This window comes from Sphaerodactylus townsendi, linkage group LG10 (genome assembly GCF_021028975.2).
Source record: "Sphaerodactylus townsendi isolate TG3544 linkage group LG10, MPM_Stown_v2.3, whole genome shotgun sequence".
In the NCBI taxonomy this organism is placed as follows: Eukaryota; Metazoa; Chordata; class Lepidosauria; order Squamata; family Sphaerodactylidae; genus Sphaerodactylus; species Sphaerodactylus townsendi.
The window spans coordinates 6,863,823-6,882,201 of record NC_059434.1 but is presented as its reverse complement, the minus strand read 5'-3'; the positions used below and the strand labels follow the sequence as shown (position 1 = coordinate 6,882,201).

At 49.8% G+C, this 18,379-nt stretch overlaps 1 protein-coding gene across 1 annotated transcript in view; it reads left to right on the top strand.

Moving 5' to 3' along the window:
• Positions 1–18,379, top strand: part of FAM184B (family with sequence similarity 184 member B) — an 84,198-nt gene that overhangs the window by 49,918 nt on the left and 15,901 nt on the right. The window contains exons 8-9 of the mRNA XM_048508706.1: positions 15,617–15,729; positions 15,886–16,015. Of these exons, the coding sequence (XP_048364663.1) occupies positions 15,617–15,729; positions 15,886–16,015 (243 nt within the window). The remainder of the gene's footprint in view (positions 1–15,616; positions 15,730–15,885; positions 16,016–18,379) is intronic.

Below are 18,379 nucleotides of genomic sequence, written 5' to 3'. Positions count from 1 at the left end.
TTCATTTGTCACAACGGAACTGAAGTTCATGTGTACTTCATAAACCATGATCCAGTGTAACCAGAAATATTTGATAGGAGCCTTGTGGCACAAAGTGGTAATCTGCAGTCTACGCTCTGCTCACGACCCGAGTTCAATCCCGACGGAAGTCGGTTTCAGATAGCCGACTCAAGATTGACTCAGCCTTCCATCCTTCTGAGGTCGGTAAAATGAGTACCCAGCTTGCTGGGGGTAAAGGGTAGATGACTGGGGAAGACAATGGCAAGCCGTAAACAGTCTGCCTATTAAATGTCATGATGTGATATCACCCTATGGGGTGCACAAGGGGCTACCTTTACCCCTTGTGGTGCAGAAGGGACACCACCCCAGTGCTTGCACAAGGGGCTACCTTTACCTTTTAAAAATAATAATGATACAGTTATTTGAACAGAAATTATTCCAGCAAATATGATTAAAACAGTGGTGTAGCGCCCAGGGGGCAAGGAGGGCATCTGGGTCGTGGCAGGGGCGCAAGGCACACACGTGCCCCGGGCATAGTTCCCCCTTGCTACAGCTCTGGATTAAAAGATGTTGCTTCTTTTCACTTCTGGACAATGTGTGGAGATAGGTATATCTTGTTAAGAACCACTGTTACCACTGCCCAAGGCCAAATCTCAAACAGCATCACTGGAAACAGGGACATTATCTCATTGCCTTCTCTGAGACAGACATGGCCCCTGAGAATAGGACGACCGAAGCTGAAATCTGGAAATCTGCTCTATCAACAACTGAAGATGAATTTATACCATGTCAACGGTTGGCCCCATCTTAGCTCATTTCGTTTCCTGTCACATTTTAAGTGTGAACAAGTGTATAAAACAGCTCCTTCTGCTAGCCTGTTAAATCGCCTCTGGAGGAAGGTCTTGGGAGAAGCAAGATTTGCATTCTGGTTGTTTCTGTCCACAGGAAGTAATCGTAGGGAATAGCCCAAGCAGTGTGAATTTTCTGGGACTGGGAGAAGGGGGGCGGAGTTCAGGTGGGTGAAAATATTCACTGCTACCGTGTTTCCCCGAATATAAGACAGTGTCTTATATTAATTTTTGCTCCCAAAGATGTGCGATGTCTTATTTTCAGGGGATGTCTTATTTTTATTTTTGTTCTGTTCGTCGGGCATGCTTCCAAACAAAAACTTTGCTATGTGTTATTTTCGGGGGATGCCTTATATTTCGCACTTCAGCAAAACCTCTACCATGTCTTATTTTACGGGGATGTCTTATATTAGGGGAAACAGGGTAGGAGGCCACCATCAACCATATGGAAAAGGCTGCATTTTGCTGAGTGTGGGATCTCCAGCCGAAGACACTGAAATGGAGCAGGCTTTAGTTTCTGCCTGGCAGATGAAGCGGTGTTCTGTCACTAATGCATCGGGCACGACTTCAGACTAAATATAGCCTCCCTGGCCACGTAAAGCACATTTGGGGTTGGCCCGACACCGAGGGTGGGCTACGTGGAATGGATGGAAATTATATAATTAAAGCTTTCTACTTAAGGTCCTGGGTTCCGCCCCCCGCCAGTTTGTTGATACTTTGCCAGCTTAATTACAAAAAAAGCCTATTTTCAGTGTAGCAGAACTTAAGTGGGCATCCTCCCTGGTTGTACCTTGCCTGGCGACTAGAGCTGGAGCCATTAACCTTTGAGACCATGAGCTGAGCAACACCCCCTCTGAAGCTGTTTGAATATGATCCTGGCGTGGTCCTGACAGGGGGCTCCTTCTGGGGTTGCACAGCTCCAATGGGGCCCTAGAGATCTCCAGGGATTTCCACTAACCTTCCAGCCATTCCCTGTATGTCATATTTTGTACTGTAATTTATGTTCTATCTGATATTCCATCTAGTTGACCGCCCTCTGTTAGTTTTGTTTACTACAGTTGTCAACTTGATCTGGGTTCAGGGTTGAATATTGTTCTATGGTTGTAACTGGATTTGAATGTTAATGTTTTCACTGGATTGGGTTGCATACAGTGGTGGGATTCAGCTGGTTCGCGCCACTTCGGCAGAACCGGTTGTTAAAATGGCGCTTGTAAACAACCAGTTGTTAAATTATTTGAATCCCACCACTAGTTGTATACCGCCCAGAGCCCTTCAGGGCTGGGCAGTCTATCAAGTTTAAGAAAGAAAGAAAGAAAGAAAGAAAGAAAGAAAGAAAGAAAGAAAGAAAGAAAGAAAGAAAGAAAGAAAGAAAGAAAGAAAGAAAGAAAGAAAATTGATGCATTGGAGGATAGACTCTAGTGCCGTGGTGGTGAACTTATGGCGCTCCAAATGTTCATGGACTACAATTCCCATCAGCCCCTGCCAGTGTGACCAATTGGCCATGCTGGTAGGGGCTGATGGGAATTGTAGTTCATGAACATCTGGAGTGCCATAGGTTCACCACCACTGCTCTAGTGTGAAGGCAGGGTGTATCTGTGGAAAGCAGCACCTAGGGCAGTGGTGGTGAACCTATGGCACGGGTGCCAGATGTGGTACTCAGAGCCCTCTCTGTGGGCACATGCACACAGAGTTCATCATGTGGGGGGGGAATCCCCCCCACACACACATCTAGGCTGGCCTGGGCCGCTGGGCTCGATTATTAGCATTAAACCTAAGACCTAGTTTTGGGGAAGCAGTGTAGGTAACCCTGTTAAGCACTGTTAAACCCACTGATTTTCATGCGAAGAACTAAAACGTGATCCTTTACCTGGGAGTAAGCTCGGTTGCTGGCAATGGGGCTTGCTTCTGAGTAAACCCTCCTAGAGTCGTGATTCACCCGTTGAAAGAGTTGCATGGTTGCTTCAAAGCAAAGCCACCGACTACCACCAAGCTTACTCCCGAGTAACGCACGCCTCAGAGCCAACCATTTTTTTCTTAACTAAAGCCTCAGAATTCAGGTTAAATTGCCGTGTTGGCACTTTGCGAGAAATAAGTGGGTTTTGGGTTGCAATTTGGGCACTCGGTCTTGAAAAGGTTCGCCATCACCTAGGGCAAGCACTGAAAACTCCTCTCCATCTCCTGCATCCTTCAACTGTGGGCACCACCTCAGAAATCCATGTGGCTTTGGAGGCGGAGCTACCAGGGGGTGGGATGGGGCGTCTTTCCCCATGCGTGTGCCAGTTCATGGGCATAGCGGGGGCACGGCATTCCGAAACGTGGCAGGGGCTAAGGGCGCACACGTGCCCCGGGCACAGTTCTCCCTCACTACACCCCTAGAGCAGAGTTCTTGGTGGGGAGGGGAATGGGTCCGGGGTGGTGAATGCCCCCCACCCCCGCAAGCGGAGCGTAGGGCACACCCCCTGGTTTCAACCAAGTGGTTTCTCCCAGTTCGGAAGCTGTCGTGATCTATGCCAGAACTCTCTAGATTCCTTATTCTTGAAAGGTTAAGGAAAAGAAAAAAAGTCTGAGCTGCCTTACATCTGTTCACCATTGATTTTCCTTCCTAAGTATTCCCTTCCAGGCATTTTCGATTCACCTAAACCCTTTGTATGTAGGGAAAGAAGAGAGAGCAGAGATCGGGGCTGTCTAATAGAACTAAATGTTGCCTTTAGGAGTTGGCTTTTATGGCACTTCTGCATATGCTTGAATGCCTCTTATTGGATTAGAAGATGTCACCCGGTCGTTCCCGGCAATAAATAGGGCCATTTGTGTTAGAAAGCGGGGGAGCTCCAAAGATTTGTGAGCTCACTCTGGGGTCACTGTAGTTGTCCCGTAAAATGAGAGGCATCCATTAGGCGAAGCCCTATTTTACTCTGGCACGTTCAGGGAATAAAGCATCCTTATCTTGCGGGCTGCATGCTGAAAACCTTCCTGCAAAGTGTAAAAAGCAGGCATGGACCAGATAGATAGTGATGCCTAATTGGGAAAAACGATGCAAATTTCGGCCACACGTTTTCGTTCCCGTTTCAATCCATCAAAAAGCAAGTAAACCATATGACTTTTTAATTTTGCCTGCGTCCGACTGGCATTTGTGTTGTGCGAATGTTGTGATATTTTGCTGTTGAATTGCAGCTTCACGTGTCCATGTGATAAAGGAACTTTTACAAGTCGACAGCAAAATATCACAACATTCGCACAATGCAAATGCCACTTGGAAACAGGCATAATTAAAAAGCTTCCAAAGGCAGTATTGTCTGCTCAGGTTGGTTATGGCTCCCCAGGGTCTCTGGCAGATGCGTTGATTGAAGAAGAAGAAGAAGAAGAAGAAGAAGAAGAAGAAGAAGAAGAAGAAGAAGAGGAAGAGGAAGAGGAGGAGGAGGAGGAGGAGGAGGAGGAGTAGTTTGGATTTATATCCCCCCTTTCTCTCCTGCAGGGGGCTTACAATATCCTTGCCCTTCCCCCCTCACAACAAACACCCTGTGAGGTAGGTGGGGCTGAGAGAGCTCTGAGAAGCTGTGACTAGCCCAAGGTCACCCAGCTGGCATCTGTGGGAGTGCACAGGCTAATCTGAATTCCCCAGATAAGCCTCCACAGCTCAGGCGGCAGAGCTGAGAATCAAACCCGGTTCCTCCAGATTAGATACACGAGCTCTTAACCTCCTATGCCACTGCTGTGGAGAAGGGTTTCACAGCTGGACCGTTGTGGGTTTTCTGGGTTGTGCAGCTGTGATCTGGTCGTTTTTGCTCCTAATGTTCCGCCCGCATCTGTGGCTGGCATCTTCAGAGGTACATCACTATGAGTTTCTCTCCATTGCACAGTGTGGAGTGATCATGTGATAGGGAATATGTTTTCTCCACCTCAGGGGGTGAGACGCATCTCGGGAAGATGTTTGTTACACCATATGATGGTACTACCTGATCCCTTTTAATGGAGATCCCAGGAATTGAACCACTGAGACACAGTCCCTCCAGTGGTGGGATCCAAACATTTTAGTAACAGGTTCCCATGGTGGTGGGATTCAAACAGTGGCGTAGCGCCAATGGGGCTGGGTGGGGCACGATGGGGGCGTGGCCGGCCATTCCGGGGGCGGGGCATTAATAATTTCTCTATTACTGTAAAAAACTCTTACTGTAAAAAAAAGTTCCTAATTTCCAGCTAGTATCTTTCTGTCCATAACTTGAACAAATTATAGCAAGTCCTATCATCTACTACCAACAGAAACAACTACTTCTCCTCTAATTGACTGCCTGTCAAATACTTAATGCTTTCAAATACTTAATTTTGTTTCTAGAAATCAAAAGAAGGATACTTCCCTTAAACAAAGAACTTTACCATATTTCTAAAACATGTTTTTAAAACAGCCCAACAGGGAGAATTATCCCGTTTTCTACCTTCACTAACCATCCATGTAGGAAACAACAGGACTTTATGATTTTTGGACCTAATGGAATTTCTAACGGAAAAGCAGACCCAATTAGTAACCCCCTCTTGGCACACACAAATAATTAGTAACCCACTCTCGGGAACTGGTGAGAACCTGCTGGATCCCACCTCTGAGTCCCTCCCTCTGCTGCATGGCCCCGATACAGTGGCGAAGCGCCAACGGGGACATCCGGGGCGGCTTGTCCCGGGCGCAGGCTTGCAAGGTCACGTGGGGGGCGGAAAAATTCCCTGCACACTTCCGGGAAGGAGGAGGGCCGTGGCTCGGTTTGACTGCACGATGCCGATGCCGGAGAGGAGGCCTGCGCCTTTTGGCTTCCAGCCGAGCGAGTGCTCTCCCCGCCTCCCCTCCAGGCAGCCAGCTGGGGATGGGCGGAAGAGGGACACAGCCAACGAGCAGCAGCAGTGACCACTTCCTGCTTCTCTCACCAGCGAGGCTGTCCTCTCGTCCCCGCCCCGCATTTCTCGCCTGGGCTCCACTTTCCCTATGGGAGCCAGCGAGCTCGCCCTAGCCATGGCAACCCTTCTCCGCTGCTCCCCCTCTGCTCCCACCGCCTCCCTTCTCCTTCTGTGTCCGCTGCCGCCGCCTCCCAGCACTTTTAATGGCTCAGACCCTCCAACGGCCAAAGCACCGACTTGTTTGCCAGCCCTGCCGCTGCCGCCCCCATCAAGGGCTGAGAGGAGCGCAGCACACGGTGAGGGGGCGTCCAGACAGGAACAATGGGGAGAAGGGGGGGTGCTGGCCAGGCGGGGGGGGTCTCCCGGGTTGTGCTGGGCGCCGGGGGGCGGGGGGGGCTGACCAAAGTGGGGAAGGAGCCCTTTCAATTTTGCGCCAGAGATGCATCTGGATCTGGTTGGGGGCGAGATTCAGCCGGAGGAGGGTGTGTGTGTGAGCGTGTGTGAGAATGCAGGGGGGGGGGGCGTCCAGGCTTCCCTCCATTTGCCGGGACCCACGAGCCTCCCTCCGCGCAGTTTCCCTGCTGCTACTTGCAGAAGTTGGTGCCTTGTTTTGTGTCTTGGCTGTTGTGGACGTTACTGGGAGGCATAGGGGCTTTTGGACTTCTCCCCCCTTCCCTGCGCCTTCGCCTTTCATGGTAGATCTTGGGGGCGGGGGAGAAAGAAACTCCCCTTTCCTGTCCTTTCCCAGAGCTGCCCTCTGCTTTTGTTTTGGCCTTTTTTTTTGTTTAAACTTTTTTTTTGAACTTGATCCTCTTCTTCCCTCTCACCTCCCTGAGCTTGCTCGAGGTGCATGGAGCTGCTCAGACAAAGGGAGGGACTGGGGGGGGGGGGGGGCTTGCCTCGACTGAGCTCCAGCAGGACTGAGAAACTTGTGAGTAAAAGGGACTCCTGGATTGTTTGGGGCAGCAAGGACTTTCCTGGAATTGGGATTTCGAGTTTTTATCTCAGAACTCACCACAGCATCCCCATCAAAGGTAGAAAACTCAACCACTGCAATTAAACAGTTGCCTCCCAAAAATCCCTCTTCTAGTCAACTAAAAGAGAACCTCTTGAAGTTGCTGGAAACCTAGGAAGCGGTATACTCTGAATTAAATCCCATTGAGATTCAGTAGCAGTTACTCTCAAGTAGAAGTGTGTTTAAGATTGAGCTGGGCTGTTAAAGGAGGGTCCAGCTTTTCTCCTTTCATTCTCTCCCCATTCGGCACAAGGCTACACTTTGTAAGCAACATAAATAAGGGTTCAAATAAATAGAGCAGTGTTTCCCTTAAAAAGAAGGGGAAAATGTAAGTTAAAAAAGAAACACACTGTTCCAATTGGTTTAGTAATATAAAATATTTCCACTTTCCCCTCAAGGAAGGTGTTTTGCACATTCAGAAAAGCCACACACCCTGCCCCCCAATCAGAAGTGTGCAGAAGTCAGGATTCTGTAGGAGTCCCTCTGCCTTTATGGAAGGGGAGAGGAAGGGAGAGAAGTTTGGGGGGCATGACTCAAGTGGAAGAACATCCTAGTTGGCATTCAGAAGGGTCCCCAGTTCAATTGCCTGGCATCTCAGTTTAAAAAAAATCAAAGTGGAGGAGGTTATGTAGAAGACTTTCCAACTGAGACCCAGCAGGAGCTGTGTGTCCAGTGAGAGTGGGCAGTGCTGACCCCAACAGACCAAAGGGTCTGGCTTGGTATAGGAGGCTGCTTCCTGTGTTCAGAGTCCCATGTGGTTTTTCATGGTGCTGTGTGTGTCTCCAGGAGAGTTTTTTATCTGTATTTTTTAAAAGTTGGTTTCCAGTCTTTCTCTTTTTTGTGATGTGCTGATAAATTGTGGCAATTTGGGTCCAATCCATTGTGTCAGCGTATGTGTTGTGTTTGTGGCTAATGAAATGCCACCCTATCCCTGTTGGTTTAGTTGGAGAGTGTATGAACTGTTCTTGGGGCACTTTGGCATTTCCAGAATAATGCATTTTTCAATCCCACTTTCACAATTGTTTGCAAGTGGATTTTTGCTCTCTTTCGCACAGTAAAATCCAGCTGCAAGAAGTGCATTGAAAGTGGATTGAAAATGCATTATTCTCATGTGTGATAGTGCCCTTAGCCTCACTTCCAGAAACACCTTGCTAGAAGGGTGATTTTGCATCCAGTTCAGTAAAGCATCATTGTGAAGACCTGCTGCTCCTAGAAAAGAGGTGATAAAAGAAGGAAAGTCTACAATTAACTTTAACATATGCTGATCTTAAGAGGGATACTGAAGGGTGATGGACACACTTTTCGGAAAGACAGCACCCCTTACCTTGTGAGTGAAGGTGCTGTATTTACTTGCCCAGGGTTGTTTTGTGGAAGAGTATTTATACCCCATATTTTGTAGCGCTTTAGAGGTTAACCAGTGTTCAAGAAATGTCATCAAGAAAAGAGTGGAGACTGTGTTAAAGACATTGAGTATATTGAAGAATCAAGATTTTTTGTCTGATCCTGATGGTGATGAGTGTATGGTTGTGTTTATCTGCTTCTGATTAAGTGTTACATATAATATTTATACATTGATTTGTACTGTTAAAATATTGTACTGCCATCTTTTTGACCATCTGGGTCCTCCAGCACAGCTTTGAATACAACCACATCCCACAAATTGCAAGTTTTGCCAGCCTCTCCCAGCCCCATCCCAACACACCTCCCTGCCCATGGATCCACAGGAGTTAGGGTTAGTGTCATTACAAGAGAGAAAACAAATGAAAGCCATTTAGAAGTTCCTTTTTGGGCCCTTTTGTTTTATTTTTATATATTTTTTCTCAGCAGTAATAAAACATTTTGAAAATGTCAAAAAAATATTTCCACTGTGTGGCATGAACCATTGCTGTGTTCAGATTTGTGAGTTGGGGCATGTTCTACAATGTGATGGTGACTGAAATGACCTGGTGCAAAAAATTGTTGTTTGGTTGTGGTTGGGGAGGGTGGTCGTCTACATGGACGGGGGGTGGGGGGGCGCAAAACTCAGATTTTGTCCCGGGCTCCATTTTTCCTAGCTACGCCCCTGCCCTGATATTATTAGAAGGTGTAACATGTACATTAATCGTTAAACTAGGTGTCAAACTCGCAGCTCTCCAGATGTTATGGACTACAGTTCCCATCATCCCCTGCCAGCATCATGCTGGCAGTGGATGATGGGAACTGTAGTCCATAGCATCTGGAGGGCCGCGAGTTTGACACTTGTGTTTGGACTGGGCAGGCATGTGTATATGTGTTGAATGGCTTCCTTTGTATTTGATTAAAGCTGCATCTGATAGAGATCCTTTTCTGCTCCCCTCCCGCCTGCAGGTAGCTATCTGGGTACTCCTTGTCCCCCAGCCCTTTGGCTGCTAGCTTCCTTCTAACCCATAATAGTCAATTCCTCCCCCTCTTCCTCCTCATTCTGATCAGCTGTTGGGAAACTTAACCCTCACTACGCTGAAGGCTTTGTGTGCATCAGGTGAATCCAACACAACACAGTTATTTGTTGTCGCAGAACAAACCTACACAAGATTCACGGGGAGCAAGCCTCACCATGTCTACTCAGAAGTCAGTTCCCTTTTTTCTAGTAAGTTCCCTTTTTACTCCCAGGAAAGTATTCTTAGGGAAGCGGGCACAGGTTGAAAGATCCGTGGATTGATGTCCTGCGCAGAGCAAAGACATTCTGCCAATGTGGACGTACGTTCTGTTTGGAGCTATAATTTTCGCAGCATAAAAAGGTGGTGATGGCCACTAACCTGGATAGCTTTAAAAGGGGCTTGGGCAGATTTATGGAGGAGAAGTCGATCTATGGCTACCAATCTTGATCCTCCTTGATCTGAGATTGCAAATGCCTTAACAGACCAGGTGTTTGGGAGCAACAGCCGCAGAAGGCCATTGCTTTCACATCCTGCATGTGAGCTCCCAAAGGCACCTGGTGGGCCACTGTGAGTAGCAGAGTGCTGGACTAGATGGACTCTGGTCTGATCCAGCAGGCTAGTTCTTATGTTCTTATGTCACTTGCAGCCAGGCTGAGTTGTCAACACAGGGCGACCCAATTGCAGAGGACAGTTGTAGTAGGTCAATGTTAGCACAATATCAAGGGTTGTCCAGACGAGCTGTGAGATTCAACCTGGGAGATGTTCTTTGCAAGAATCCCAGAACCAGCAGATGACAATTGAGTCTCCTGGCAATTGACCAGTGGTCCTCTGCCGGCCCATCTTCACCCACATCTGGCGTACACCACATTTCTTTTCTCCCACTGCTTCTTCTGGACCAGGGATCTTCAAACTATGGCCCTCCAGATGTTCATGGAGTACAATGCCCATCAACCCCTGCCAGCATGGCCAAGTGGTAGGGCTCATGGGAATTGTAGTCTCTGAACATCTGGAGGGCCGTAGTTTGGAGACCCCTGTTCTGGGCAAACAGATTTTTGCGGAGTTTTGACACGAACACTAAAGCCGAAGAAAGTATTATACCTCAGGAAAAAGTAGGCTGAATGTACATCTGACAGCCGTTCTTGGGGGCAGGGGAGGGGATGACACACAGAACAAAAAAACGTTGGCAGCTTCCATCTTCTGTATGACTCACTCACTCCGTTCCTGTTGAATTTGAGTCTACTTTTGATGTTCACAGGATGCTGAGTCAGTCATTCTTCCCCCGGGTAGTTTTATAACCTAATAAGCACAACTGGGGCTCTGATACTCAACTCAATTTCTTCATTAATGTTTGGTTCACAAAGAACAGGAAAAGTGTGTCTTTCCCCGTTAACTGGGGAAATATGAATCCCTGCTAATGTTTTGGTTTATAAGTTATTCTGCGTAACTTCCACTCACTTTGTTATTAGGGCTTTAGATGAAAGAGTAGCCCCCAGGTGGTGCATTAACATTTATGTGCTTCAGACCTGTACTCTGAGAAGAGATTAGAAGCCATTAGCAGCCTTCCAGACCAGCTTGAAGAAGCAAAAGAAGCAAACGCTTCGTTGTTTTTCTTTGTGGTGTAATGATAGGATTTGGTTGTGGCTTCGTTTATTACCCATAGAGGATTTTTTTTTTTGCTGACTATGCAGATCTGTTTCCCCGAACACTCAAGCGTCCAAAGGAATTATGAGGAGAAGTGGAAGACCCCCAGTCCTTGTGGGTCCAGGATCAAATCTGCAAAATTTGTCTGTATTTGTCACAGAGCAAACATAGGGCCTTTCCCCACTTACCTTAAGCCCCGCGCTACTCTCCTCAAGTAGCGCGGGGTCCCCCTGCACTCCCCACGACAGGGGCGGCAACAGCGAAGCCGCCCCAACGCTGCCGCTGTCACGCCCCCTCAGTGCGTGGCATCCCTGGCGCTGGAGAAAATGGCACCTTTTGATGACCCCGTGCACAGTGTGGGGACGCCCAGGCGCGCGTCAGGGATGCTGCACGCTGAGAGCAGCGCGCGGCATAGGGGGGATCCCTGTGAGTGGGGAAACGCCCAAAGATCACTCACAGCATCCCAGCAGGACAGGCCAGGGAAGAACAGGTCAGGCCTTGGAAGGCCAACTGGTGAATAATTTCCTCCAAATTTGTTCCTGGAAAGAAAATGGTAACAAAGAATATTATGAGGATTTGGCGTGGGGGATGGCGCGAGAGGGAGGGAAGTGACTTTTTTTCTCTGTGTCAGACTAATTTAAAGGCTGTACACATGTTACGCTTGTCATATGGTCTACACGCACTGGTCCCTTCTCCACTTCTCCATGCTCAGCATAACTTGAGGAAAAAATGCACACCCATGCAAAACATATGCAAATTTGGCGCTATCTCCGCATAGACTCCGTCGCAAAGTGCATGTATGGTAGCAGAGAAGATACAAGTGGATGCAAAGTAGTAGAATTCCACTCCCACTCTTAGAGTATTGATGGTACATTAACGTTTGTTCTGGACAATTCTCTTGAGCAAAGGCTTTGCTTTGCACAGGCATTGAAAGCAGCTGGATTAAGTTTTCTCCAGAAGGGAAAGAAAGCGAGAATGTTGAATGTTCAAGTCACAGATTTTCAGTGTGTGTGGGGGGGTGTGATTTACCTGAAGAATTTTGTCTCGGAGGATTGAGGAATATCTGCCCAGAGCAATGAGACAGATTTTATATTGTGAGCAACCTCTAATTGGTATCGCCTCAGAACAATCCTTCCATTGCCAACTTGTGCATCAAAGCTGAGAGAACCAAGAAAAAAAGTATTGCCTGAATCTTTAAAAAGAGAATTGGCTGCAACTAACTTGGGTCGATTCCGCACTTGCATTATCAACCTAAGTTCGAGCTGCGTTCGACCTAAGTGCTCCGCACAACCACTGGGATCGACGTGGTTTTGTACCAGCTTCGCCCCATGTAACTTGGTCAAAATTTCCGAGCTCCACAGGGTTTGGGAACTTCACTACTTTTCAAGGGAAAAAACTACGCTTTCCGGAGGAACTCCAAGCTCACGATTCAAGTAGAAGTCGCGGAATCTCTGGTGCCAGGAGTCCCCCATTCAGCCAATCACAGCTGAGTTGTTTCGGGCATGCGTACAGCTGGCCATTCAAAAAACGCCACCTTCGTCCCTCCATTCCTGTGGCAGTTTTTTTTATAATGTGTATGGGGATAGACAGAACATGGCCGTGGGAACAATGTACAGCCAATCGGAGATGGAAGCGTGAGAAGAGGCACAGGATGATTCCGCCCTCCGAGCTGGGATCAAGCTGGTTGCAGTGGGGAACAACAATGAAGCCCGACCCTAGAGTTGGTACCCTTCTCTCAGGGAACTGGAGTCAGAACCCTATTTTACCTTCGATGTCTTGGAGTGCGCCCTTAGAGGTATAAAGGTGTCGGGTTCCGTGGACCTCCCCAATAAGCAGACTCGGTGGATACAAAATCAATTTATTGATTGGAGCTCAAACAGGTTACATTTCAAAGGTCTTTGCCAGAATTAAACCTTTCCCAGCTGCCCATCCCCTTAATTCCCACATCGCTTAATTCCTCCCTCTGCTCCAATGCTAGGCAACTCCCCCTTTTCATCTCCCTCAGGCTGTTCTCAAACCTAGCACTTCTCCAAGGCCACGGTTCAGATAAGAACCAGGTGCACCCCTGCCTTGAGAAGTCATTCCAGTTAAGCCTACACATTCCTACACAGCAACGCTCTATCCCAGACCACGAGCAGCAACAGCCAGAGTGCCACTTCCTCCCATGCTCCCCTGGAGACATGACAAGACCAAGGTTTTAAGGGGTCTTGGCTAAAACTAAATAAGATAGAGGTAGAGAAGTCCTAACATATAATTGTCTAAGGATTTGGAATGTTCGATGACGAGCCCTTAGCAAATCGCCGCTCAGGACTCAGTTGCAGCCAAGCCCTTTGAGTCCTGCTCAGTGATTGGCCAACTCTTGTGGGCCACGTTAATGCTTCCCCTCGCTGCCTGATGTTTTCCAAAGCTGCCCGTGTGGCCAGTGGTAGGATTCAAATAATTTAACAACCGGTTCCTGTTGGAGGGCATGAGTGCCTGGGAGACGCTAGAGTACGGGGGCACATCCCCGGAAAAGGGTATTCCACACTCCCCCAACTGACCTCTCCTTCCAAAATGTGGATTCGGAGAAACCGCTGAGGTTGGAAGACCTCCTGGCTCCAATGTGTACGTGCAACTTCCAAATCCCCGGCCCAAATCCCCCTGCGCCCTTTGCTCTGTTCATTGTCTTATATCCAGGTGCTGCCAACCCCTGCCTGCCTTGTTTGTTTTTCCTCTTGTAAACTGTCAATAAAAGGGCTTGGGGAGAAACGGGACGGCAGAGTTGGCCCCTGCATCTCTCACTGGTCGAAACGACATGCTGTCTCCTTGCTGTAAGACTACAGGTTCCGAAAGGACTCAGTGGTGGGATTACAGCCATTCTCTGAACGAGACAAAAAATTAGCTACGGGTTCTATCGAATAGGTGTGAATGGGCTGAATCCCACCACTGTGTGTGGCCCACGGCCATCCCCCACCCCCCAAACACCAAGTTGCACCACCAGGACAGTGGCACCTTGGATTCTACTCCACCGGGCCTGCCACCAGCCTCACAGTTACCCTCACCCATGCCTTCCCCCCCCCAGAAAGCCAAGGTGACCTGCTGGGCCAATGGTGCCCTGGTGCCCACTGCCCCACTAGCCCTGCCCCCATCCCCCAACCATCAAGGTGGGCCACCAATACTCTGCAGAGCCCAGCCAAAGCCCCCTGTTCCCCACCTGCCCACTCCTATCCCCTGCCGCCACCACGCTGGGCCCTGCGGATCACCAACCGTGAGCTGCTGATGCACCACATGGCCTGGCAGAACCCTCTATTTCCCCACCCCCAAACAGTGAGGGGGCCTTCCCATCCGCTGCCCCCCTGCCTGAGCCTCCCCACATTCCTCCGCACCCTCTCCCAATCCCCAAACAGAGCTCACTGCTCCCCCACCAGGCCCAAGCCTTCCCATTCCACCCTCCCCCACCCCAAAGAACCCCATTTTCACCTGCCCTCCCACGAGCCCAAACAGTCCCTCCCCCCCCCCCAGACTTCCACACTTACCAACCTCTTTGGAACGCACAATCATCACCAGGTAGGCAGGAAGTGGCCAGGGTGGATCCGTGAAGGGGACAGGTAAGGCACCAGTAAAGTCCATTGTGGTGGAAGATGCTTGCTTGCCTATCCTTTTCTAGAGCCCATGCCCAGCCTCTGTGCAGACACGGGGGGGGGGCTGGGGGGGTGGGACCCTGCGCCAGAGTCCCACCCCCAGCCTCCGTGCAGGCTGGCTTTTGTCCCAAAAGCGGGCTTGCACGGAGGCCAGGGGTCAGGGCTCGGCGGATTGGGCACCGCAGCCGCCCGTTGCTCAGCTCCGCCCCCTTGCCTTTCTGCGGGCCGGCTCCTGAGCTGGCCTGCAGGGAGGTGGGGCTGGGGGGCGTGCAGCTGGGGTGCACACCCTTTAGTGTGGGGGCTCCAACGCCCTGCTCTCTCCACGTGACCAAAAGGCACGCACCCGGGAACATGGGTGACCCCATGTTGCTATACGTCTCTGGTTTGGCGGTCAGTTGTCATTCCAGGAGAACTCCAGCTACCCTTTGAAAGTTGGTAACCTTGCTTCCTATTTCTTAACTGATCTAAGGGATGGGGCTTCGGGCTCTTAAATTATACTATTATTGTTTTGTACAAATTAAACACGCAGATGTGTGTGTGAGGTAAATAGATATAATTAGTTTGAATAAGCTGTGCACACATTTATAATACGAATGGATGAATTGGTGTGCAGGTATTTCATTGAAAGCAGGTTGTTGTTTTGTTTGTCAGTTGTGAGAAATGAGAAACCGACAAGCCCATCAGACAAGGAACGTAGACCACATCTAATCCTCATAACTCAGTGATGGCGAACCTTTTCGAGGCCGAGTGCCCAGATTGCAACCCCAAACCCACTTATTTGTCGCAAAGTGCCAACGCGGCAATTTAACCTGAATAACCTCCTCAAGCAAGGGCCAGCCTGCTGTAGCCTCCAGCAAGTCCCACATGCGCCGCTCTGTGCCTCTCTAGCATCTCTGCTGCCTCTGCCCCACCCCCCCCACCCCCGGGCAGCAGCCACCTGGAGCACAGGCACCAGGCCTGCCACCCTCCCTGCTTGCTGAGGTGCACTCACATCAAGTCCAGCGACCCAGGCCAGCCTAGATGTATGTGTGGGGGCCGATTCCCCCCCCCCCCACGACAAACTCTGTGCGCACGTGCCCACAGAGAGGGCTCTGAGTGCCACCTCTGGCACCCATGCCATAGGTTCGCCACCACTGTCATAACTGAACCCAATCCGGTTTGCTGCAAGTCAGGTTTGCCTGAACTGTGGTAGGTTCTCAGCTTTCTTTTTGTCTTTAGTCGCAAGACGCATCTGTGCAGCCGAAAAACGTTTCCAAACAGTCTAAAGGCAGAACAAAAGGCAGAGACCACTTAGCAGCGCCGTCGAGTACCGGAAGTGAAGAGAAAAGAAGGTACCGTGTGTGTGTGTGTGTGTGTGTGTGTGTGTGTGCTATTTTAATCTGTCCCCGAGGCCTTCGTAAACATGCCTAATACTTCAGAAAAAAATATTCTATCAAAATAGATTAGTATTCTTTTTTTCCCAGTGAAATGAATGCTGCTCCTTCTAGGTCAGACTCCGGCGGTCCATCGAAAAGGGAAGGCGAGCGGTCTCTTGCAAGTTTCCAGAAGGAGAAAGCTAAAGAAATTCAGGCGTCGCGAGAGGAATGGTCTTACCAAAAAGCAGATTTGCAAGCTCAGGTATAGTGGCAAGTTCTGTGTTGATACTTTACGACAGGGGTCCCTGAATTCTTTTGAGCTGGCATAAAATGACGCTGGAGGTGGGGCTAGCCACAAAGTGTGGTGCCGTGGCTTACTTCCATTCGCACAGTGCAGACCAGCCATTCTCAACCAGGGTTCCGTGGTACCCTGGGGTGCCGTGAGCATGTCCCAGGGGCACCGTGGCAACACTACCGCCCCCCCTCATTTTTGTGGTGTCTCCCACCGGCGCCAGCAAGGACATGGAGCTGACCCATGGGGCAGGGCCTGCCACAAGGTCAGCAGCCACCCCCACCCCCAGTGCTTCCCTTCACCCTGGGAGGGGAAGGTGGGGGGTGTGGCAAGCAGGGGCAATGGGAGGGGAAGGTAGAGGGTGGCGGCAGGGATACCGTGAGATATGAAGAGGGAGGTCAAGGGTACCCTGACCTCGAAAAGGTTGGGAAACACTGGTGCAGACTCGTGGGTTGGGTGGCAGCTGCTGCCAAAGCTATGCTTTTAAAAATGTGCGGAGCCAACCGTATCTCCCTTGCTCAGTCAAAAGCCTTTCTGGGTAAAAAAACCCCTCACCCTCCATTCCCACCCACATCCTAAAAACACTTGGCGGGCATCAGAAAAGGTGTTGGCGGGCTTCATATTGGGGACCCCCGCTTTGTGACAATTGTGTTCTTTGGAACAGAAACGTAGGTTTGGGTTTTATTCCAATACCAACTCAGGGCCAAATTACGTGAGGTATTTTTAAAAATGAGTCGGGTTCCCATTCCCTGGAATATTTCATGGGCATCTCTAAAGTGGATCAAATAACTCCTTACCAGCTCCATTTTGGCTCAAGAAAATAGGGAGGGGGGGCAGGAGTTTCACCTCCCTTCACACTCCTCCCAAATTGGGCCCCCACTGACTTAAAAGAAACATGTTCCCTGCAGCTGCTGTCATGACAGCAAGAGAGCCCAGACCCAACTGGGAGCAGCAGTGGCGTAGGAGGTGAAGAGGTCGTGTATCTAATCTGGAGGAACCGGGTTGGATTCCCAGCTCTGCCGCCTGAGCTGTGGAGGCTTATCTGGGGAATTCAGATTAGCCTGTGCACTCCCACACATACCAGCTGGGTGACCTTGGGCTAGTCACAGCTTCTCGGAGCTCTCTCAGCCCCACCTACCTCACAGGGTGTTTGTTGTGAGGGGGGAAGGGCAAGGAGATTGTAAGCCCCTTTGAGTCTCCTGCAGGAGAGAAAGGGGGGATATAAATCCAAAACTCTTCTTCTTCTTCTCTCGTGTAGTTGGCCCTGAGCAGCAAAGACCTTGGGCCTGTTCTGAGGTTTTGGAGGAATTTACTCTACAGTATTGTTGTGGGGATAAAATAGGATAAGCCCCTCCCTGTACATGACCCGGATCTGTTTGGGCTTGGGAAGGGCAATGTGGTCAAGGAGAATTTGGTGAAGACCCTTCTGTTAGGATGTGAGAAGTTGCTCCAGGCGGAAGACTCCGTTGGCGGATGGAGAGGAGCGCTCTCTGGGAACTCCCCTACATGGCTTGGGGGAGGGGGGAATTTAAAGGCAGGGCTTGCTGGGAGGAGGAGGAGAAGAAGAAGAAGAAGGAGGAGGAGGAGGAGGAGGAGGAGGAGGAGGAGGAGTTTGGATTTATATCCCCCCTTTCTCTCCTGCAGGAGACTCAAAGGGGCTTACAATCTCCTTGCCCTTCCCCCCTCACAACAGGTTCCTCCAGGTTAGATACACGAGCTCTTAACCTCCTACGCCACTGCTGTTCCAGCACATTCTTTTAGTCCTTAGAGGAGGATAGGGATGCTAGCTTCTAGGTGGGACCTGGGAGACCTCTCGGAATTGCAGAGCTTGTGTATCTAATCTGGAGGAACCGGGTTTGATTCCCAGCTCTGCCGCCTGAGCTGTGGAGGCTTATCTGGGGAATTCAGATTAGCCTGTGCACTCCCACACACGCCAGCTGGGTGACCTTGGGCTAGTCACAGCTTCTCGGAGCTCTCCCAGCCCCACCCACCTCACAGGGTGTTTGTTGTGAGGGGGGAAGGGCAAGGAGATTGTAAGCCCCTTTGAGTCTCCTGCAGGAGAGAATGGGGGGATATAAATCCAAACTCTTCTTCTTCTTACGCTACAACAAAAATCAGCTTTTCCAGTCGCACAGCAGTTGGCTTCATGGGCCTTCAACCGCGAAGCAGCCGCTCTGTGGTGATCTGTGGGCTGTTCGTACAACTCCACCTGTTTACACCCGGCAACGCTACAAATGCTTTGTGCCGAGGGAGTGATTCCTCTTCGTGCATTCTGGATTCCTTTCAAGCAGCTGGGTTTCACTCACCTAAAATAGGCTGCAGCTTATGTTGAAC